We start from the raw sequence: 24,835 nt of genomic DNA on the forward strand, positions 1-24,835 counted from the left end.
GAGGTACACGCTGGAGAGAAGGGGAATGAAAGTCAGTAGAAATAAGACAGAGTATGTGTGTGAATGAGAGGGAGAGCAGTGGAGTGGAGCAGTTGCAGGGAGAAGAGGTGGAGAAGGTGGGAGAAGAGGTGGAGAAGGTGGAGAAGTTTAGGTACCTGGGGTCAACAGTGCAAAGTACTGGAGAGTGTGTTAGAGAAGTGTAGAAAAGAGGGCAGGGACACACCCTGACCTCCTATTTCGATTGTAAAATAACATATACACATTAAACAATGATGTGCACTGCACATATATACTCATAAAAAAACAGAAGCTACATGCAAATCAAAAATCTAAATTTACACTTAGACTCTATCACAAACATGGATCAACAATTTTAATGACATAATTCTACACTTCAGCTTCTCATCAGATCTTTCTTTGTTCAATAATATGCTTTCTTGAATTCTGAAGTGTCCCACCTCCAACTTTATAACTATAACCTGGTTTATGTTTAAAGTCCCCATAAATTTAGAATTAAAATTTTATTGCTTTTAGTGTGAACATCTTAGCCTTAATGTGATCTATATTAGCTGGTTCACTCAACAAAACAAAACAAAACAAAACAGAACAGAACATCGCACAAATCAAAAAACGAAATTTACACTCCAGATTTGTACCGCCAATATTAACAGACAATTTTGATGACATCATTTCACACTTAAGCTTTTTTATCATATTTTTTATCCAATCAAATGTTGAAATCTGAAATGTCCCATGAGGGAGGAGCCACTTAAAACATCCCACCCTGACCTCCAGTTTTTGGTTAAAAATCAGATCAACACATTGAATGTGCACTTCACATGGATTATATATAGAGAAAAATGCTTTGCTGGTGAGGATACAAAATTGTAGTTTTCTTGACACCACCTGTCCTGTCATCTGTTTCACTGCTCAGGTTGTATTGAGTTGGACACGTTTTGCCCCTTTTGGCCTTTCATACATGGCCTCCTGCATCCTGTAGAGGAGGGGCTGCTGTGCAGTGACGTTTCTAGCCTGGTCTCTGCAGCGAGGCGCTCTCGGAGGACCCTATCCACACACACACACACACACACACACACACGCAAGAGCGTACGCAATAAAGCGCAGGACAAGAAGGGAGGAGAGGCAGAGAGCGGAATAAAGCGCATACAGCAGGAGCATCATGGCACCCATTGGATTAAAGGCGGTGGTCGGAGAAAGTGAGTAGAAATGCATTTCTTAATTTTCCACAATCTTTCTTTCTATATATATTTATATATCCGCATATGCTATAATATGTCTCTATATTTGTTTGGTAAACCGAATGCGTTGGAGGCGATGCGGACGTGCGCGTCCTCCGCGGTGCGCATTTTGGGGGCCGCGCTTTACCAAACGGATGCTGTTCATTGATGATTCGGATCAGATCGGTTAAGATGGGATAGATTATTAACTGTTACATGAGACGAGCATGATTATTAAACAAAACAAGCAGAAAATACAAAACAATCAATCCCACACATGAATATAGAAACGCCCGTATTTTGGATCGACCTGAAACGCACGAATTATGCGGCGTTTTCTTGTGCCATAGTGCACCAGAAAGCTGAAGACATTCAATGCAATCGCATCTTTGAAGATTTCACTAGTGGTGCTGATGCAGGGAAAGTGAAGAATTAATATTATAGCTAATAATATCAATTCCTCAACCCCGATATTAATGCCTCAACCCTGTATTAGTAATGATAATATTAGGATCAAATGATAGTTATGTGAATCCTCCTGCAATTAAGGCAATGCAAAAATAAAGAAAAAGGAATTGAGCATCCCCTTTCCTTTAAATTTTTTCTTCCCTCCCCCGGATGCTGAGAATAAATGGCGGAGTGATGCAGGTATACGGTGGTGGATTAAAGAGCGACTCGCAAAATGCGCATCCTTTTCATTTCCTGCCTGCTTCCTTTATTCGCCTGTTCGCGCATCCTACAACGACCAATTCAAGAGTAAAACCAATAATAATGCAAGACATCAAGAATGCATGCATACAGTAACATCCTTCCAGATTTTAGAAATGATGCTGAGGGTTTAACCCCTCCCTTATGGACCCGAGGCCTTGAAATTGCATGCAACATCCTTTATAAATAATATATAGCCTGTCATGCACTGTACTGAAAAATCAGATATTTAAATCATAAACATATACATTTGCATATCCAGGGTTCTGAATTAATTAATTTATTTATTTATTTTTGCTTTGTAGGCACGTTTTCATCTTTTCCTATTTTAATATTTTCAGTAGCAAACGAATTAACCCATTATTAAAACCCTTTATTGTTATGAAACCATTGACTAAAAATAGGTTCACATTTAATTATTTGGCTCTAATCCTTAACATTTGTATAATATTTTAATAATCCAATCATGTGCACCATTCAAATTGAAGGCTGCACAGGAATTGTTTGGAATACGCTCCCGTTTTTGCGCAGTGAGAACCTCCACGCCTTTATTTGAGATGTGTGTCGGATGAACGTGCTGCCTGATGCTCGTGATGAGGGACGACGGCTGTGCATTTGCTCGCTCTTTATTGAACGAGCTACAAGCATGGCCTTCCTCGGAAAATAATCGATTCTTCTTCTTTTTTTAGAGTGTATGCATAGAATTGATTCTCATGCGTGAGTGAAAGGGAAGGGGGTGTTACATTTAAGGACAAAAAAAAAGCCAGAACAGAGTAGTTCCTTATACCATCTGTAGGTCTCACTGTGCGTTAATGTGCACCAGAGGTGCTATAAAGGGGGGATGATTGGATGACTGGAGGGATTAGTGGCCATGGAATTGGGCAAAACAATTGATGTTTCTGAGCTTTAGTGTCATACACACCAGTCCTTTGTCTGGAAAAATGAACCAAAAATTTTTTCAGTAATTCAACTTCATTCTGTGCTAGTGTTCATCCCCTTACAATGCTCTTTCAAAAGTCTATCTTGATTCATAAAGGCAACAAAGATGCTTTGCTACTTTACTGAATCAATCAATACTGAAGAAAATTAATTGGAATACTCGCTTTACCCCAGCCCTCACCCTACATCAGTACCTGAATTTACTAGCACTCTTGTGGCTGAAGGAGCACAAATCTCCAGAAGCACACTGGATCTACTGGAACATATTCCCAGAAGAGTACATCTTCACCCATGGAAGCTGTTCTTGCTCTACAGTAGCAGCTATGCATCTTTTCGAGATCAGGTCAGATATTTTTAATTGACTAGGGAAAGTCCTTTCTAGTGTTTCTTTAGTAATAAGTATGTGAGGTAATAGATGAAATAGATGCAGTCCAATTGGAGATGAAGCAGTTGTCCTGGGGGCAATGGCCAAACATGATTATCGTCCATTGGCTGTAAAGAAAGTGTTGAAGCCCATCACAAAAGGGGTTTTCCAGCTTTTACGCAAACTGGACAACTGTGAGGTCACTGCAATGAAATCCTTTGCTAACCACTGTTCGTTCCTTGGACCAGTGTTGATACTGACCACTGCAGATCGGGAACACTCCACAAGAGCTATAGTTTTGGAGTTGCTCTTACCAAGTCGTCTAGCCATCACAATTTCGCTCTTGTCAAATGCACTCAAATCTGTATGCTTGCCCAATTTTTCTGCTTCTAACACATCAACTCAAGGTGATTGTCCACGGTCATGTGACACACTTTTCAGAGGATCGTTTTACCAAGTTGGGGCTATTTTATGTCAGAATGTCTTTCTACTTCAGACTGATCAAGAATATAATTTTTGCAACTGTATATACTGAATATACTGAACTGAATATAATCTTTGCAGCTTCATACCCCACATTGGCTTGCAAGAGCTAGAGTCTACATACTAAGATAGATCTCTTAACTACTGTCAGGGGTGTTTGAAGCTAAAATGTTGGGGAGTGTCCCAGTATTTTCTTGTTATTTGAAAGACAACCAATAACCTTCCATTCACAACAGTAAGAAGGTCTTGCCACACTGAATCGATGTTACATGCCAGGTTTCATACTAGCATAATTTGCAAATAAGCATAGAATGGTAAACATGCTAGCCTGTCCTTACAAGCTTTATTTTACTTTGGAATTTGTTTTTAAACACTGAATGAGAGGTTGTGTATAACAGGATAAGATAAAAATACCGTTTTTTTTTTTCATTTTTTGTGGCTAGAGCATTAAACGGTTTCTAGCTACACATGGTTCTCAAATTGCCATCTAGGGACCCCTAGCGGTTTGTGATCCATAGTCAGGGCATCCATGATATTGTTAAAAAAAACCACCATAAGTCTTTTTCTTTAATTTTTATGGACTAAACATTAAATGGTTACCAGTTTCACATGGTTCTCAAATTGTCATATGTACAATCCAAATATAAACTTGATTTTGTGAAAGTCTGTAAGTAGTAGGGTTTTTTTGTTTCCTAGTTGTTACACCTTCTTGTCCACTTTGCTGAATAAAAAAAAACAGATCCGTTTGTCCTGGGTGTTCCTGCTAATAATTTGCCCACGCTTTATTTTACGCAATTTACTTCTATATAGACTAATGGCATTTAAATTCTGTAAATATAATATATAAATGCAAAGGAGCTTCCATCAGAAAGCTACAGTTTTACTAGACCTGTTCAACATGCAATTAGGAGTTATGAGTGTGGAGGTTTGAGCCAGTTGCTAGGATTTGTTACTTTACTGAGCAGTCAATACTGAAAAATTTTTTTTTTCAACTTGACATAACAAGATTTCAGTTGATTTTGTTCTTAATAATATCATGGACCTTTGGCTGTAGTCCACACACGTTGATGTGAATGTTAAGGAACAAGAAGGCTAAACAGTAGAGTGGATTTAAAAATTATTATTATTATTTTCGCCAAATGTGAGTCTATGGTACATAAAGTTCTCTACAGTTGTCCAAATAATTAGTGTAGCATGACATGGGGGGGGTCCTATTTCTTTTGTTTTGGAAAATTGTCAACCTTTTTAAACGGTTGATCCTTCAGTCAAGTCCTTTGGACAAGATTTTGTGTGAGATGAAATTTACTTTATGATACACAGGATAAAAGTGAATCATTGGCTATAAGGAACAGACAGTGTCTTCGTAAGCACCTGGAAACTTGGTTCTTAACAGGCATTATACTTCAGATTACTACATTCTCTGAATGAACCTGTTCCTTTATATACCCCATGCTGCATTGACTACTGTTAACTTCCTGTTGTTTTTTTAAAAAATGGCAGTATATTTGTCAGGGTTAATGCACTACAGGATTTATTTAGGGAATGTGTAAGAAGTACAGATGTATGTTAGAAATGAGAAAGATTTTTCCGCTGATGTCTCTGTGAAAAACGGGGCATCTTTTATTCAAATGCTTAGCTAGAGCTAACAAAGTAGTAGCTAATGTATGCTAATGTAATATAATAATGTATACCATTCTAGTTTGTTACATTGCATTAATGCAGAGTATATTATTATGAGGAAAAAGTCAGCAAGTTGCAGGCAAATGTTTTGGTTATGAATTATTAAAATTGTTTTGCTGCACCATGTTCTAGCTAGCATCTTTATTTTATTTCATTATGTTGAAAACTATAAGTTTAATGCATTTATTGCTGATGGCTTTAATCTGGACTTTAAATGTGCTCTTTTAGCCGTTCAGTGTTATTACATGCATGCATTCTCATGAGTCTATCAGCCAGAACAGGATGTGTGTAGTTTGGCAGGAGGTGGGAGTAGTTGCGGCACTTTTACACATTGACGTAACTTTTAGACTTTTAAATTTAGGTACAAACGAAGTAAGGTTTTCTAGTTGTTAAACCCCTTTGTCGACTTTGTCGAATAAAAAACATATCTGCTTGTCCCTACTAATGATTTGTTCACTCTTTATTTTGTGTACCATAATTTCCGGACTCCCACTGAATTTTACAAATATTTTTATTTTTAACATAAATAAGCCGCACCTTGTGTATAAGCCTGAAACTATTGAACTTTACACAGGCTTTACCGAGAGTGTCTGTTACACGGTGTAACGGGTGAAATATGTTGTGGCTCCTTTAAGAGCAGAGCGGCATTTTGGGAAAAACCTAGGAAAAATCCATAAATTAGCTGTTTCGTTGTTTAAGCCGCGGGGTTCAAAACGTGGGAAAAAAGTAGCGGCTTATAGTCCGAGAAATACGGTAATTTATTTACATATACACTAATGATATTTAAATGCTGCAGTTATAAAATATAAATGAAACTGAGGTGACAGTTGTCAGAAATTTTATTAGAGTTTTAATATTTTCAGTCAAACAACATCCATTGTCCCCAAGGTTTTGCGCAAGGGATTGGGATGGTTTTATCAAAACATGAGACTTTAATGGCCCTTGAGATTTCATTACATTGTAGTGTTTTGCTGGTAGTAAAGTTAATTTTGTGGCTTTTCATCAGTATTTCCTTTTCAAAATGAATAATATTGCTGTTAAGACTGTGCTATCTGAAAATAGAAAAAAAAAAAAAATTAATTCTGGCACTGATTCCAAGTTTTTCCCAGCTTTACTGAAAGATATAAAAAGACACATTTGTGAAATTACATTAATGTCTGCTTTATGAAATAACATTCATATAAGTATTATATAGGGGGAGCCTATAGAGTTCTTATTGTGAAGTAGCTTTCGGTATATAAAAACTTGCAGCTATTTTAGTTCCTGCTTCAAACTAAGTATTTCTAGATTATACGAAATTATAGTACTGAATGTCACTGTGTGGTTCAAAACAAGCTTCACAGAATCCATTTAGCACAACCAAGAGAGAGATATTTTAACAAACTTGTGTTTGAAACAATACAGAACAACTCAACTACTAGACTTTTGCTGCATGCTGAAGTGACGTAACTGTTCACTTCATTTGATTTTATTCGGGTCCTGCATGCTACAGTGCAGTGGAAAAAAAATTCTTCCAGGAATTGTGTTTATTTATTTATTTGTTCAGGATCATTCTTGTACTTTTTAATTCCTTGAAAGGATCCACAACTTTGCTAATCATTAACCAGCTGCCCTTTTATACCGTAACTCTCAGCTACACATCATCCATTACGAGAGATGGTAAGTAATGAAGTATAAATACTTTGTTACTTTACTTAGGTAAATTTTTTTGTTATCAGGACTTTACTTCAATATTTATTTATCGGACTTTATCGGAATTTAACTTTTTACTTTCACTCAACATTTTTTTTTTACACAAATATCTGTAATTTCTACTTCCTACATTTTCAATTCAGACTCAAATCTATTTGGTTATCAATATTCTTTCTTCTCATAGCGCACCGTTTTCCTCCTATCAAACTATTTTCTTGTCAATGCGTAACTTTTTCAAAATACAACTGGTGTATCTTTTCCTGACTCTCACACACCACAGACGTAGGCTAGCTTACGAAAATAACAATGAGCAGGGTAGAAGACAAGAAGTGTGGCTCAGGTGGATGAGACAGAGGGAGTAAGTGGTTTAAACATGACTGAGAACAGAGACATTCCTTTTCTGAAAGATGACCTGATCATCATCTTTTCCATGATAGTGTTCTATTTGGTGGTTGTTTTAAATTTTTAATTGATTTTATTAATATATTAAAATGATGTGAGGTCCATTTACTAGCGTGACACTAAAACAGGTAGTAGTAATGGTTACTTTTTACTTAAGTACACATCAGTACCCAAACCTCTTTCCTTTAACTTGAAAAAGTCAGTACTTCAACTTTTACCAGAGTCTTTTAAAACACGAGTATCTGAACTTCAACTTGCGTGAATTATGTGTGTACTTTTATTATCTCTGTCCATTACACATCGTAGATTAATATTATAATGTGCTAGCATAAAAGGTGTTGTATTTAGCACAGCAATAGAGTGATAATACATCTGAGGTGGCTCTCCTAGGAATACATTACCCAGAATTCGTTCCATGCAGATTGCCTTTTTATAAAATCATCCTTAGCAAAGAGCCCACAGGAGAGATAAATTCAGAAAAGTTGATAACTGATAAGAGCAGTGAGAGACATGGTTGTGTCCAAGTGATTCAGGCTATGTATTAAGTGTTATATCATAGATATGTTGATTTCTTTATACTCGTGGGACAAAAGTTGAGTAATTATCTATACTAGCAGCTCGGACAGTAGTTCTGAAAGAAAGATTTATATAAACGCACTATATCTGAAATATTTTTAATATGTTTCTATGGTAACAGCTTGTATAGCTTTTGCATGACTATGACTGTTAGTTCTAGAATTTACTGGTTTACTAGGGTTAGGGTTTAATTGGGTAAATTCATGATTATAATTTCTCAAAGAAAAGAAATGACTTACACAACTTCACACACAATGGACATTCTGTGCCACCCAGATGAGATTGGTTCCTTCTTGAGTCTCGTAAAATTTTATGTCCATGGTGAGCAGAAAAGCATCTCAGATCACACTTAGCTTGAGGTGGATTCTTTTACCATGTTCTGCTAATAGTATAATCTTGCATTGCATGGATTAAAATAAAAACCCAGAAACATGTAAGTAATTTTCATCTGGGGAACGTCTCGACATTTCACAGACACAAGCATAATGTTGAAGAAGTGGGTGCGTTTCCATTTTGTCAGAGTTTTTTTTTTGCCACAGTGTTTTTACAGAGCTGCTTCTAAAAAGATGTACGTAATGACTCAGCATGCTACAGAAGCTCAGCTGACTAAGTGCTTGTGTGTGCGTGTATGTTTTGTCCTTGGCTTTATAGGGCTAATTCCAGCGTCCTCTGATCTATCCCTCTTTTTGCTTTTCAAGGGCACTGCTGCAGAACCATAACGGGACCATATCTCACTGCAATGCACACACTACAGTGTCTCAGTGAAAACACCTTAAATATTAGAAGATAACCTTCATATACATCACAGCAGGTCATATTGAAGATTTACTGTCTGTCTGCTGTGCAGTGATATAAGAGCTATTAATATACATGCAGCCGAACCGAACTGGAAGTAAATTGGCTGGTTGGAAACTGAAAACTGATTGTGTATCATTTTTTTCAGTTAGAATAGCATCAGAAGGTATGGCATGAAATCACCACTGAAGAGCAGAACAGTAAATTGCTTTCTGGAAGTTTCTCTTCTGTACAAAATACAGATTGGTGTCACTGTGAATGTTGTAATAATGGATACCTGGTTCAGTTACTGGTATAATTATTGAATATTTAATGTGGACATATTTAATTTTACATTTCTTCCTTGTGTGTAGTCACACATTTCATGCATAGGTTTTACTACCCTGACCAGTAATGTGGTTGAGTGCCTTTTCTCAAGCATCTATCTGTTTTTCTTGGCCACTGATTAGCATTTTTGTATCCAAAAAAGGGTGACATCTGCATTAAAGGCTGGTCTTTCTGGATGGAAGTAACATTATAAATAGGAAATCAAAATCAACCCTGGGACTAAATTTAATCCGGTCTAAATAATGCATTTTTAAAGCACCTTACTATCTTTAATCAGTGTTGTACATCAATTTGTGTTTTAGATTTTCTCTTCTTCCAAATGCCAACATCTAAGCAGTTTAGCCTAGATGCTTAGTCTCTAGTGACCCTTTGGGACAACAATACAGGAAACAGAAACCCTAAAAAATGACGTTCACATTAATTTGGATAGAAATTAATGTAAGTGCATTTTTAAGGCAAGGCAGTTTCCCATTATCACAACAACACGACTAAAAATACCACATTTCATATAGAAAAAGTTGTTCTTTATTTTTTTAATAATTAATTAATAAATAATTATTATTTCTTAATTAATGTTTAATCTTTATTATTTATTTTTAAAAATTAATTTAATTTGGATTGAATTAAATTCCTTTCCTTTCCTTTCCTTTCCTTTCCTTTCCTTTCCTGACTGACTGACCAACTGACTGACTGACATATTTGGTTGATGGTGTTTGTATTACGATTCTGGATCGTGTAGCATTTCCGAAAAAAAGATTTTTGCACAAGATTGACCTTTCTATAGCTGGCTGCCTTTTTAAGACGTCAGACATGAAATCCTTGGAGACGGAGTAAAAGTGGGTCGTGAAATCGGAGGCGAAATCCCCAAGGGAGTGTGAGTGAGTGGGGGGTTAAATCTCCAGTCCGGTGTATGACAGTGGAATGTGAAGTTGGGGGGAGATCATACAGTGCTAGTCGGTTTAATTCACCCAGGGGATAAAGCGATAAAGCGACAGAGCAGAGTAGCAACTGATTATTTGTGCGGGAACATTTAGCCGAGACGTTTGTCTTATGTTCAGGTTTACAACATAATATGTGACAGGTTGAACAGAGGGGGTGCTATATCTGTGAGCACACAATAGCCAATAGGATTTTCTGGCAGAGCTGTTTTGTTGTGTGTGTGTGTGTGTGTGTGTGTGTGTGTGTGTGTGTGTGTGTGTGTGTGTGTGTGTGTGTGTGTGTGTGTGTGTGTGTGTGTGTGTGTGTGTGATAAAGAGTGAGTGGTGGTAAGAAAAGGAGCAAGACAGCTGGTCATTCTGATAACATCTGCACCTTTCTGCCATGTAAACTCTGAACCTTACAAACCCTGGCTGTGTGTTGTGTGACTGCTCTTCTGACTGTGTGCACGTATTGATTAAAACATGCTGACAGCATTACATAATGGCACAGTGGTTCATTCTGAGAGCTTCTCGATCTCAAGCGTGTGCTACTTCCTGTCCACTCATAGCATTGTGTTTGCGCAGGTCTTTCTACACACCCACGTCTGTTTAGACTGTGAAGTGTTGCATTGTACTGCCGCTTGTAAGAGGAAAACAGTCCCTACAGCTGTTCATTCAGTCCATCCTGAACGTGCTGACTCCTGCTGATCCCCATTCTGTCTCTCTGTCTCTCTTTTGTCTCTCTCTCTCTGGCTCTTTGGTGTTTGACTCCAGGGCAACCTCTGTAATTTCCTCTGTGTACACATTTTGTAAGAGTTCAGAGGGAAAACGAAGGGCATATAAACCAAGCAAAAAATTTATCTCATAGGAAAGAACTACAAGGACACCATAATGTGGGCACTATTAATATGATAATTATAGCGCTTAATATCGTACCCATCATCCCCTGCTGCTATGTTATTCTAATATTTGATGTCATTATTTCATTATTATAACCATACATGCTTTCTGTTACAAAAAAAATGTGTTTATGCTGGCACTTTATAAAATGTTCCTTTGCGCCACCATTAAGCAGAAGCCTGGAGAGATTCGTCACCCCTGCAGGGTTTCCGTATTCTAGCTGTTCTTTGGCTAAACACCTCGTCTGTGTTTGTGCTGCAAGTCTTTTTATATTTGCTTATGAAAAAGTAGGTTGTTGAATTGTAATAATTATATGGGTTTAGGAGAATCTTTGGCTAAAATGACATTATTAATTGCTTCATGTTAAATATGACCTTTAAAATGACATGCACATGACTTTTTGAATATGTTTCAGTATTATTTTAGTTTTGTTTAATAGTTCAGTAATATCAATATTATTAACTCTGTAAAGCTTTTATAATGTAGTTACTGTGGCTTAGGACTGGAATCACATTCAAATTTAAAATGTCTACCGAATGCAATCCTTTTTACGTGCGGAACATAGTTAAAATCCGACTTCCCTCAGGGACGTATTTCGTGGCGCACCACACCTTTGTTTAGGGCATTATATTATTATAAATTGTTATTAAACTTGTAAACATACACAACAATGCCAGGGGTATAAAAAAGAAACTAGATTATTAGCGCAGTGTCACTGTGGCCACTCACTCTGTACTGGAAAAAGAATCTCTAAAGAAATTCATAGCTAGGAACTGGCTAGCGGCTAACGCTAGGACTATGGATTCTTTAGCGTTTTATGTCCAGCTCCAAGAATTTCTCTTTAAAGGATAAAATACTGACAATTCCGCGTATCGAGAGAGTAAATGAATGAAGGATGGAAGGAAGGAATGAAGACATTTGTTAAAGTATGCAGAAATAAGTAGAACAGTTAGGACGATAATTTCTTTGGAAATTGTAATATTAAATGTAGAACACACACGCACGCACGCACGCACGCACACACACACACACACACACACACACACACACACACACACACACACACACACACACACACACACACACACACACACACACACATACATACACATCCGTATTACCCAAATGGGGTCGAACAAATTTAACCTTTTTAATTAAATATTTCCATTTATTTAATTTGATGTAATTAATTTAATTTGCTTCAATTTAATTAATTAATCAATTTCATCAATATAATTTAAAAAAGTGTACTGCATTCATTTTATTTATTCTATTTTCATAAAATAATATAAACTATTATTTTATTTATTATTTAACCAAGCAGGCAGTTTATATAGAATTTTTTATATAATGTAAACTGTTCAAATCTTGATTGTCACAAATGTTTATAATACTAAACTGTGTTAAAAAAAATAAAAATAAATTTAATGTTTTGCATTTCTTAAAAACTGAGGTACGTACCGAAAAGGAAACGTTGTGTACTGTTACACCCCTACGGGTTACACATTAAACTGTAGTAAAATCTGGAGCTAATGTCTAAAGCTGAAACGCAGACACTGAGATACAGACAAGATGACGAACGGACGAAACCTACGGTGCAGCTTGATGCTTCTTTTTTTTTTGTACTACGCAGTTGACACAGTAATACGAGAGCAAGCCTTTCTAGCACACAATACTGGAGCCTTTTCAGACATGTTTATACAGGGAGGCCTTTCACTTCGACAGGAGAGAGGGGGTGTGACGTTGATAATAATAGGATGTGTAGATTGATCACTAGCTAATTTGTTTTTTATTGGAAGGAAAGTAGCGTCCTTTCCTAGAATGAATGAAATGGATGACTGAGTTTTTTTTGGGCTATAAACCTGGCAGCCTCAACAGCTATAATCCAAGTGCAGCCAGCTGTAAAGCTTAACTCCATCTCACTGCATCATTCCACTTGTCAAACGCAGCCTGAGATGATTTATTTTAACGCTGCAGCCCGGTGGGCAGTAGAGTAATCAGGCTAATTGTGGCCTCAGCATCCAAGTATGATTTGGCTCAATCTTATACCCATAGGATTCGTTATAAGAGCAAATCACACACATATAAATAGAGCGAGATACAGCAAAGATCAGCAGTGGCATCAGATAAAGCAAAAAGTCACATCACCTTTATTTTAAACCAGATTGAATTATCATTGATTTGACACATTGGTTTCAGGCTGATAATAAAACTAGTGTGCATTTCTGCACGTAGTGCTTTAAATAGCCCTGCCTTTTAATGTACTTGAGCTTTCGGATCCAAGCTCTTCCGTCTAGGCTGCAGCATTTGGCAGACACGCACATCGAGCGTGTTGCCTGAAGCAATGGCACTCGGCGCCTGAATGATTTGCCATTTTTAGCAACATGAGACGACCGTGGCTTTCTGTTTTAGTTCTGAATAGCAGGTTTTTTAATGCCATAAAATATGCATTGTATTCAAATACAAACAGAAAACACAGTCTGTTGTCTGATTAGGTTATGTTAGATTACAACGCTGTACTGAATATTAATTAGGAAAAAATCAACAAATGTTTAATAAAGGCAACAAACCTTCTTTTGTATTTAAATCTTACCCAAGTGACTTACATTTGCATGTATCTCATTTATACAATTAACCAGGTAAGAGTTAATGATCGTGCCAACATGGCGTTTGAGCAGGAAATCAAAAGCAATAATGGAGGCCGTGTGGGAACATATGACAGCAAGCAAATCTGTAATCAGGGTGCAGCAGGTTATTGCCTCACAGCTCCAGCTTTCCTGTTTTAACTCTGAGCTCCAGTTATTGTCTGTTATTATCTTTTTGGAGCTCCTTCTCTTCTCCCCTGTCTATTTTTTTTTTCTAGTTTTCTCCAGGGTGTGCCTCCTCCGCTACAGACCCGAAAGCTGAACAACAGAATTTGTGACAGTTTTTGAAATAAAGGTGGAAAAAACCCTCCACCAACTATAATGCAGAAATTCTATTAGCTAGATAACCAACACTTGGTCATCTGGCCAAGTGTTCCCACTGGACTTCATAGATATTAACTATAACTAGCAGAAATTTACAAAGTAGATTCAGAAGCTTTTGATTAAAAACTAAGTTTTGTAACTATTTTCTTCAAGTGCATCACTAGATAGGTTTAATTAAAGAAATTAGCTAAATACTTTTGCACTTTAAGAAGCCTTTGGTGGATCAGATTTACTGTCTAAACCTACTCTTAAAACTTCCTGTTGGTTTTTAGCAGAGTATTTAAATCAATCAATATTATATTTGAATACGGAGCTTAAGGCATTAGCATAGTATAGGATATATATTTTACATTTATGTCAAATATATGTGTAGAATGAAACAGAAAGCAGGTTAGATTCATGTGTTGGTGGATAACAGGATAATATTAACAGTTTGGGAATATAAAGCCATGCAGCTGTGTGTATATGTTTGAAGGGGAGGTCTGCAGTAGGTAATAGAAAGCATATTGTCCTGACATGACAACCCCCATTGATGTAATATAACCTGTGTGTGTTTGTGTGTGTTGCGAGATGAGTAGGGCCCTCATTTATCTCCCAAACACTAGCTTCATTCTCTTTATTAGGCACTATACTAAGCAATTTTTGGCAAATGGAGGTGCATGGTAATGGAAAACTGTCAATAGACATGTTTAAATGCAGAAGGTGCAAATGGAATCTGCTCAATTTAATTTTACAACACTGATTTACAGTAATCCCCCGTTTTAAACTGCTTGCGTCCAAAACTGCTTGCGATAAATGAAAACCCGCAATAAACGGATGCCACCCCAAAAATATTTTATTTATACAGTACTGTACTGTATAACATTTTACTTTATTTTATAATTAATAATTATATTTTTATTAATATATTTTATGAAGAGCTCTAAAACTGATTTAAAAAATCACTGAGCAGTTTGTGTTTCATAGCATTTCTTTTCTTTAATAGCAAAAAATTACAGGATATGTGTTTTTTTTTTTTCCAGAGATTATGAATGATGTGATCAAGAAGGTGAAGAAGAAGGGAGAATGGAAGGTAAGAGAATTTATTGGTTCACTAAACAAATGAAATAAAGCCTTTATATTTGATGTATATACATGTATTTCCTTATAGCTTAAAAGTCTTACTTTACTCCAGAACTTAATTACTACTGTAACTGTAATTATCGTAACATTATAAAAATGACTAATATATATATATATATATATATATATATATATATATATATATATATATATATATATATATATATATATATATATATATATATATATAATTAGTCATTTTTAGTCAACAGCTATTGTAAATACTGAAAGATATACTGCAAAATTAAAAATAACCAACCAGGTTTCATTTTAATTATTATACATATTATAATGTGTGTGTGTGTATATGTTTGTATATATACTATATATGTGCACATTATACGATAATATAATAATATTAAAATTAGCAATATACTATTAAAATACCATTAAAAAGCAAATAATATTACAACTATAAAAATTTTCTGCGATGGTTTTTTCCATCTACTACATCTTTGATTATTTTATCCATTTTTATATATTTCATTATTTTTGTTTCCAGTCATGGAGATCTTAACAGTAAACTAGAACATGAGTCAAGTCATCATCTTGCAAATTGAGTTGCCACGCACAGTTAGTGTTAGCAAATGACAGTGTGATAAACAACCTTCTTAAAAAAAACATAGCCATAGTTTCAGTGCAAGCAGCAAGCAGCAAGCAACATTTAAATTTGGATTTATTTATGGTTCTCATTATGATCTTGAATGATTCATCTGATAATCCTGTGGCGTATATTATCCACTGTTTCTATTATATTTTTTTAATACCCAAAAATGAAAGATATGGTTTAATCTTGATTTGTCATATATGACCTTTGATTAAACATGTATAAAGAAGTTATAATAAAGCTGGGAAGGAAGTAGAAGAGATTGTTGGTGTCTTTGATGATTCTGGTATGTATGCAATACAGTTATTGTTTATTGTGCTTGGCATAAGATTACATGGCTACTACTTTTGTCCACTGAAACAAAAAAGCATGACCCAAATGCACTGCCTGATCCAAAATTGGTAACATAGTAGTTTGTAAAAGCCCCACAGACAAAAAACCCTTGTGTTTTTGCTACTGTGATCGTTTAATAAATTTTTGCCCATGTTCATTTCACTTAATGTTGTTTAACCTATATCTTCTCTCTTCAGGCTCTGGTGGTGGACCAGCTGAGCATGAGAATGCTTTCTTCTTGCTGCAAGATGACTGACATCATGACAGAGGGCATCACAAGTACATCCTTTTAATACAATACAACAACACTCCTACTTTTAAATGAAAACTAGAAATACAGAGCTTAGCATTTTTCATTTGCAGCTTATTAATATTATACCATTGTAGCTGCCAGTTTGAAAGGCATAATGTTTGCGTTAAAGAAATACTACTGAGTCTGAGGTGTGTGCATGATTAGCACTGTAAAGATTTTTGCACATTAGAACAACATAGTATTTGTAGTGGGTTTGAGGTTATACTTCAAGTCCTATATAACTACACCGATAAAAGAAATATATACATATATAATATTATTAGGTTTGTTTTGTATATATCTTGTTAGTATGAGCTTTGAAATTTGAGCCATTGAACATATTTCATTAAACTTATAGAATCTTTCACAAAAAAAAGATATCCATGCCTGTTCACATAAGTTCCTCAAATAGACAGATTGCACTGTATAGGTTGTAAAACTATAGCGAAAATATTACATGATGCAGTATTGCTTTCATTTTTCTATGTATCGATTTCTCTGTAATTCTTCCTTTCTTCAGTTGTGGAGGACATAAACAAGCGAAGAGAACCTCTACCAACCTTGGAGGCCATTTACCTCATCACTCCTACTGAGAAGGTATAAGTCATGTCTCTCCATCAGCAAAAACACGTACATCAGCAAGGCTAGACTGTTGTAGAAAAAAAAATTATGAAACAATAGACACACATGCAGATGATGGTGTTGGCATCACACACACACACACACACACACACACACACACACACACACACACACACACACACACACACACACACACACACACACACACACACACACACTATACTGTATGAGCCTGAAAATCATTTAAGCACAGGCTTGTTTGTTTTTTTATGTCTATCTTTAGTCACTCAGTAGGAAGCAAGCCGGCTCACATTGACCATATGTCACTTGCTGTAGGAAGCTGCACATCACCATACACAGTATTGACTCAGCCTACGCAAACAATCTCCGGTTCTGCATTACCATGGGCTACCATGGTTGCTATGACAACATGCGCAGTCACGTATTCACAGTGCATGCTCATGCACATAAACACGTATTTTTTGGTCTTTTTTTCTTTTAGTCTGTGCGGACACTCGTTGGTGATTTCAAGGATCCACATTCATCTAAATACAGAGCAGCTCATGTGTTCTTTACTGATTGTGAGTATTCAAGCTTGGAAATTATTTTAGATAAATTGGTACTTAATGGTAATAATGGTTGCTAATTGTTGGGGGGGTGGTGTTTGGTGAATCTCTAGCTTAAAAATAATATGAAAGATATTCTAGCTGGTTTACATTTAAAAAGAAAATTCTAATTCATTAATGATTGGTAATGATTCAGTGATATGATTCCAGGCTGGAACCAATATGATTCAATTCAGTTTTTCAGAATAAAGAAGCTGTGTTTTTTCCATTCAATTCAAGAGAGAGACAAAAATGATATAAGTAATAGCAGGGCCTAAATTCTTTCACATGAAACGTTGTGTTTCACTAGTGTAAATGTAACTATAAATGGATAAAAAATACCATCTTTTATCCTTTCATTTTTCCACTCACATAGTCCCCTACTTTTACCTCACTCTTCTTCCTTTAACACAAACTGGGGAGTGTAAACTGATGTTCGAGGTTGCTTTATTATTATTATTTTTTTTTCCCTTTTTTTGTTCTAATTGGATTATAGCTTGTAAACTGGTCCCTATATTGATTTTCCAATTCTAATAAGTTTTTTCCTCAAACCTCCTATTAAGAGATAATTTGTTATGCAGTATTAAATGAAGTAATATATATATATATATATATATATATATATATATATATATATATATATATATATATATATATATTTTTTTTTTTATATATATTATAATATTTCATATTGATTTCATTATTCATATCATATTGTGTTTCTATATACGTTACACTAACATGAAGATTTGTGATTGACCCCCAGCTTGCCCAGATCCGTTATTCAATGAACTGGTGAAGAGTCGTGCTTCAAAGTGTGTCAAGTCCTTAAATGAGATCAACATTGCCTTCTTGCCATATGAGTCGCAGGTAAAAAGCACAGATACTGTCAAAAGGAGGTGAAGCAGTACTGCTAATGTAATAAAAGGAAAACAGGCATTTGATTGTACAAAACTAATCACAGACAAATCACAACCAGTGGGCACAGACGAGTTACTGTAGGGTGACATGATAACTACTGATGCATCATTAGTAGTAATTATTTTATTTTAAATATAACAAATAATACAATTTAGTAGCAGCATTATTATTAGTAGTAGCACAAAAAAGCTACAAATAAAAGAGAGCTAAATAAAATATTCCATGACACCACTCTAAATAGGCTGGGTTATTTCAGTATTTCAGTATCAGGATCAGAATCAGGTTTATTTGTTGACACACACAATGAATTTGGTACCAGCTGTTAGTGACTCTTAAAGTACAGACATAAATAACAATATACAATCAGCTTGGATTATACAAGGCAAAACAGACAAGACAACACAAAAACAGACTATACAAGACAATACAAACAATTTGAGATGATATAGACATTATGAGTAGGGATACAGAGTATATGACAGATCAGTAATGTACACAAAGTGTAAGAGTGCATGGTAGTGCAAATGAACAGTATTGTGCGTCAGGTATGATAAGGAGTTTACTTTAGAACTTTGTACAATATACAGCAGCAATAGTGTATGTGACATATACGGATAATGCAATGACTGACAGTTCTGATACTACAGTGCAGTACTTATAGATATGAAGCAGGGAATCTAATTAAGGCGAGTTTTAAAACGGTGATTGCCTGGGGATAAAGTATGAAGGAATAGTAGTCTATTCACAATTTGTCTGCATTTGTAAAAGTAGTAATTGTTGCAGTAGTTGTAACAATAGTATTAATAAAAACAGTAGTAATAGTAGCAGCAGCAGTAGTTGTTGTAATAGTATTACTAATACTAGAAGTATTAGTAGTAGTTATTGTATTACTAGAATCAATAGTAAAAGTAGAAGGAGAATTAGTAATAGTAAATCAGAAATACTTTCTCCCGATTATAAATGATTTCAGGCAGAGAAGAATAGCTGATGACAATGATTACAAACAGTGACTCAGTGGCTGAGTGACTTTCAGATCTGTTGGGCAGTCCAGCCCACAATCCTTTGCTTCTGGTCCTGCCTGTAATGATTAATTCAACAAAGTCACTCTGCTTTGCTCCTGGCGTGAATATGCATCTCATCAGAGATATGCTATTGGCTAATGCATTGCCTGATCACCGGTGAGATAGGGGAAAAGAGGGACATTAAAGGAGAACTTGTTTGCTGAACAGAAGGATGGTCATCTGGATAAACATTTTTGGGGGAGGGGTTGGAGAAAAAAAATGGCACACTGCTCCAGAGAGAGCAGGGGAGAGGAAAAATGTGTAAAGGTTAAGGAAACACAAAAGCAGGAAGGAAAGGCTGAGGCCTCAGTGTGTCAGTGTGAATTGGACATACATTGTGTGTATGTGTGTGTGAGAGAGAGAGAGAGACATAAGAGTCATGGAACTTCATCTGTTTATTCAGGAATTTAAATGTCAAGCATGTACTAATGAATATTTATGCGTGTCTCCAGGTGTTCTCTCTGGATAACCCTGATGCTTTTCAGAGTTTCTACAGCCCCCATAAGACTCAGATGAAGAACCCAGTGATGGAAAGATTAGCAGAGCAGCTGGCCACGCTGTGTGCCACACTCAAGGAGTACCCTGCTGTCCGATATCGTGGGTGAGAGACTAATACCATAGTCATTCCTGCTGCATTCAGTGATTATTATTCATTTTAATATTCGGTACATTTCTCCAAGCTTATATTGCTCAGTTTCATCATAAGTGACATGGAAAAACACTTTGTGACCTGTTTACTGTAAAATAACATTACCCATATTCATGGCATAAACTGTGCAAGCAGTATTGGGACACGTCTTTCCAGACATGTGGTTTTTCCCCAAATTGTTACCACAAAGTGGCCCGCAATTGCATAGGATATCACTGGATGCCGCAGCAATAAATCATTTTTTCACTTGACCTAGGAGACCTGAGCCTATTTCAACATGACAATATTGGTATGAATAGGAAAACTGCCTCCAAAATCTAGTGGAACATCTTCCCTGAAGGGTGTAGGTTAACAGAAATCGAAGACTAAATGTTGAATTGGATGTTCAAAACATATGAATGTTCAGCAGGTATAAATCTTACTGTCAGGTGTCCACAAACTTTGTAAGTGTATATGGTACCAAATTCAAGTTTTTGTAAACAGTTACTCCCTCACCAAGCATCTTTTTCTTTCTAGCACTTCAATATGATTTATATGACTAATACAAGTTTTTATATGATACACTTGCTGATGAGGTCTGATCAGACTTGTGATAAAGAACACAAGGTTTTTTACTGTTATATCCTACAGTCTGAGTTCCTGTTTATCTCTTTGTCCACCAATGCAGTGAGTACAAAGACAATGCCACACTGGCTCAGCTAGTGCAGGACAAACTGGATGCTTACAAGGCAGATGACCCCACCATGGGAGAGGTGAGTATCTCCACTAGTGTTTTGGCCTGAGGCTTGTTGTATTTCTTAGTACTTATGGCTGAATCTTTTTCGGTATACAGGGCCCAGACAAGGCTCGCTCACAGCTCATCATTCTGGATCGGGCTTTTGATCCTGTCTCGCCTGTCCTGCATGAGCTCACCTTCCAGGCCATGGGCTACGATCTGCTGCCTATTGAGAATGACGTGTACAAGTAAGAATTTGAGCATTAACCTCCTAAAGTTTACTTTGGAAGTCAAATGAAGGTACAAAATATGATTAGTAAATAAACAGCAAGATAGCATTAAAATCAGGTCAACTCTGGCACTGGATTTATTTATCAATTTAGCACTGCTGAAACTAAAGTGAATGATGTTAGTGTAAAAAAAAACATGGCAAATAGTCACAAAACAGACAGCAAAAATAATTGATTGTGTTACGAAAAACAAGGTGTCGTGGCGGATAAAAAAAAAAAAAAAGAGCGAAAGCTTTATGACACAAAATTGCAGGCTAATCCAAAATGTAAGCCAAACACAAGGTCAGTGAACAGACAAAAGGATCAAGGAGTGTCTTTGTATGCCGTAGCATTATAGTTCCCCTTTTACTGGATCGAAGCCGTTCAGATATCAGAAGCGCATGTATAAGTCCTGCAGTTATTTTTGGTTCTACTTGATGAGATACGGAGATGCTGAAGGTCTGGTGTGGGTGCTGTATTGCAGGTATGAAACCAGCGGAATGGGAGACTCTCGGGAGAAGGAGGTGCTGCTACACGAGGATGACGACCTCTGGGTGTCTCTGAGGCACAAGCACATTGCTGAGGTGTCTCAGTGAGTAGCTGCCCTCTCTAACTTTCTCGTGTCCTCTCTTGACAGTTTTTTTTTTTTATTCTGTGACTTTTTCTCAGTGCTCAGTTAAGCTGTATTGTTTCACAGGGAGGTGACAAAATCTCTGAAGGATTTCTCAGCCAGCAAACGGATGAACACTGGAGATAAGGTACAGGTTAGCACAAGTATACTATTTTTACAGTATACATGATTTATGCGGTGTGTGTGGGCCAAGCCTAACTGAGCCGTGGTGGCTGACTCATCTATATACAAGACTCTTCTAAGGACACGACAGTTTGGTATTACTGACAGTGCACACATGCCCACACACACTCGCATCTTCATAGTAAAGCAAGGTTGTTATTAGCAAATGTAATACAGGGGGAAATCAACTATTTCAGGCTCTATAAAAAAGCAGGGTGTCCTGTGCATATGGGTATTTAGGCGTCTGTTCTGTATTTCAGACCACGCTGAGGGATTTGTCACAGATGCTGAAGAAGATGCCGCAGTATCAGAAAGAGCTTAGCAAGGTGAGAGAGGACACAAGGGTGGATGGGAAGCATGCGAAACAATGTAGTTTGAATCAGATTAGCATGAACTATTTAAACGCCTGTGTCTCTGCAGTACTCCACTCACCTTCAGCTGGCAGAAGACTGCATGAAGCACTATCAGGGCACTGTGGACAAACTGTGCCGTGTCGAGCAGGTAGCACACACAACAAAAGTTCAAACACATTGGAATAATGAACATTAGTATTATAAAATGTGAAAAAATAAAATGATAATTGTGAATTTTTTTTTTCATATATTAGTACAAGATACATTGGGGTTTTTATATTTGTAGTTTTGTAGAACAATTTTCTGAATCAATCAGCCGCTCAAATCAAAAACTTCCGTGACAAACCATTGTTGGATGGCTTGTAGCTCAGCGGTGGTTACTACACTGTTGCTACTTTTGTGCAGGATCTGGCCATGGGAACAGATGCAGAAGGGGAGAAGATTAAGGACCCAATGAGGGCTATCGTGCCCATCCTGCTTGACGCCAACGTCAGCACCTACGACAAGATCCGCATCATCCTGCTCTATATTTTCCTGAAGAATGGTGAGGGAGATACACACATAAGTAAATGTACATTGTTGTGTTCTGTTGCAGTAGCAACTCTTTCAATTTTGTGTGTGTTGTCACTAGGAATCACAGAGGAAAACTTGAACAAGCTGATCCAGCATGCACAGATCCCTCCTGAGGATAGTGAGATCATCACCAACATGGCTCACCTGGGTGTCCCTATCATCACAGATGTGAGGCGCTGTCTCTCTTTTACTTTGCTCTCAACGCTTTGCTTGCTGTTTTTTTTTGTTCATTTTCTCACATGTGTGTCTGTGTGTGTGTGTGTGTGTGTGTGTGTGTGTGTGTGTGCGTGTGTGTGTGGTTCAGTCCACTCTGCGCAGAGGGAAGAAGATTGACCGTAAGGAGCGTGTGAGTGAGCAGACCTACCAGCTCTCTCGCTGGACCCCACTAGTCAAGGACATCATTGAGGTAAAACACATCATGGATGTGTGTAGAAACAATAAACCAAAATGGTGCCATTAATAAAATTGTGACAAAAGCAACATCACAATAATTATGGGTTCAAGAAATCATTTAAATTAAAGTGGTAACACATATTTAAGTATTTTTCCACTATGCAATGTAGTCAACACCAATGAGACTGGTTTTATTATCAGCCAATCAGATTTGGGACTTTTTTGGTTTTCTGTACTAATCTCCACACACACCCTCATGGATTTCACAGGATGCTATTGAGGACAAACTGGACACCAAGCACTACCCTTACATCTCAACTCGCTCATCCTCCTCGTTCAGCACCTCAGCAGTCAGGTACACACACACACACACACACACACACACACACACACACACACACACACACACACACACACACACACACACACACACACACACCTACACGAACACAAATTCGTAAGCATTTACTGAAAAGACTAATGCAGGACAGATCAATAGTCATCTGGGTGCAGAGAGGGGGAGGGCGAACAGGGATCAATAGTGTGATCTGTGACTCGGGCCATGAGAGCACACATATGCATAAACCATTTCAATTGTTTTTCTACTGAATTCCACTGACAAAGATTTCACATGTTTTCTTACACATTTACATTTACATGCATGGCATTTGATTAAGGATCTAATTTAGAGCAACTCACATTTTATACACCTGACCAGTTAAATGTTAAGGGCCTTGCTCAAGGGCCCAAAGGTGGCAGTTTAGTAGTGCTAGGATTTGAACTCACGACCTTCTGATCAGAAGTCAAACATCTAAACCACTATGCTACCACATTTTTTGAAACCCAAAGAATTTCACTCAGTCAATAACTAGTGTATTTTAATAATCCTATCTTGCTTGTTGCATATACACTCAGGTCCAGACGGATTTACACAAGTGACACAATAGTAGTATCATAATTGTAGTTTCTGTCAAACTAAAGACAGAAAGTTTGCAGTACAGTCCTGCAAAATTTAAGGGAGGAAACTCAGCAATTTGTGATGTCTTTATGCTACAGATTTTAGGCAGTTTATAATTATGCAACACACCACATCCTTTCTTTACTTATATATATATATATATATATATATATATATATATATATATATATATATATATATATATATATATATATATATATATATATAACTCCACCAAAACATTTTTTTTTTTACTGTTGCCCCAAGTCTCAAATAAACCACTAAAATTTGCCATGGTGCACACATCCGGCAATTAAAACCGTCCGTGTGGAAACATAGCAAAAGTTTTTTTGGTGTTTTGATGATTTATGTAATTTAAAACACCATAATTAATTTAAAAGATTTACAAGAATATTTTGTCTTCATGCTCTATGTTTAGTATGGTTTCACTAATAAAAAAACATACATTTGCATAAAGCATCTATACTTGTCCATGCTAGAAAAGTATTAATTGACGGTACATTTAGAACTGATCAAAAGGTGCGATTAAGTTGTGATTAATCATGAGTTAACTCATGATAATCATGCCATTATCTATATATAGAGACGAAACTAGGTA

At 36.6% G+C, this 24,835-nt stretch overlaps 1 protein-coding gene across 4 annotated transcripts in view; it reads left to right on the plus strand.

Moving 5' to 3' along the window:
- Nucleotides 1–1,025: 1,025 nt before the first annotated feature.
- The window catches only part of stxbp1a (syntaxin binding protein 1a), a 31,067-nt gene continuing 7,257 nt past the window's right edge, over nucleotides 1,026–24,835 (plus strand). Inside the window, exons 1-17 of one of the 4 annotated variants that reach the window (XR_014537148.1) lie at nucleotides 1,026–1,217; nucleotides 15,013–15,062; nucleotides 16,250–16,331; nucleotides 16,865–16,941; nucleotides 17,429–17,507; nucleotides 18,298–18,401; nucleotides 19,966–20,114; nucleotides 20,830–20,914; nucleotides 20,995–21,125; nucleotides 21,631–21,738; nucleotides 21,844–21,910; nucleotides 22,200–22,265; nucleotides 22,360–22,440; nucleotides 22,698–22,836; nucleotides 22,924–23,033; nucleotides 23,170–23,271; nucleotides 23,528–23,613. Coding sequence is in view for 2 of the 4 variants with exons in the window: in XM_083564121.1 (XP_083420247.1) it covers nucleotides 1,181–1,217; nucleotides 15,013–15,062; nucleotides 16,250–16,331; nucleotides 16,865–16,941; nucleotides 17,429–17,507; nucleotides 18,298–18,401; nucleotides 19,966–20,114; nucleotides 20,830–20,914; nucleotides 20,995–21,125; nucleotides 21,631–21,738; nucleotides 21,844–21,910; nucleotides 22,200–22,265; nucleotides 22,360–22,440; nucleotides 22,698–22,836; nucleotides 22,924–23,033; nucleotides 23,170–23,271; nucleotides 23,528–23,613 (1,553 nt within the window). In the remaining 2 variants the exon portion in view is untranslated. The remainder of the gene's footprint in view (nucleotides 1,218–15,012; nucleotides 15,063–16,249; nucleotides 16,332–16,864; nucleotides 16,942–17,428; nucleotides 17,508–18,297; nucleotides 18,402–19,965; nucleotides 20,115–20,829; nucleotides 20,915–20,994; nucleotides 21,126–21,630; nucleotides 21,739–21,843; nucleotides 21,911–22,199; nucleotides 22,266–22,359; nucleotides 22,441–22,697; nucleotides 22,837–22,923; nucleotides 23,034–23,169; nucleotides 23,272–23,527; nucleotides 23,614–24,835) is intronic. The other 3 variants (XR_014537149.1, XM_083564121.1, XM_083564122.1) reach the window with 3 other exon arrangements.

The sequence above is a fragment of the Silurus aristotelis genome (assembly GCF_946808225.1).
Source record: "Silurus aristotelis genome assembly, chromosome: 16".
Taxonomy (NCBI): Eukaryota; Metazoa; Chordata; class Actinopteri; order Siluriformes; family Siluridae; genus Silurus; species Silurus aristotelis.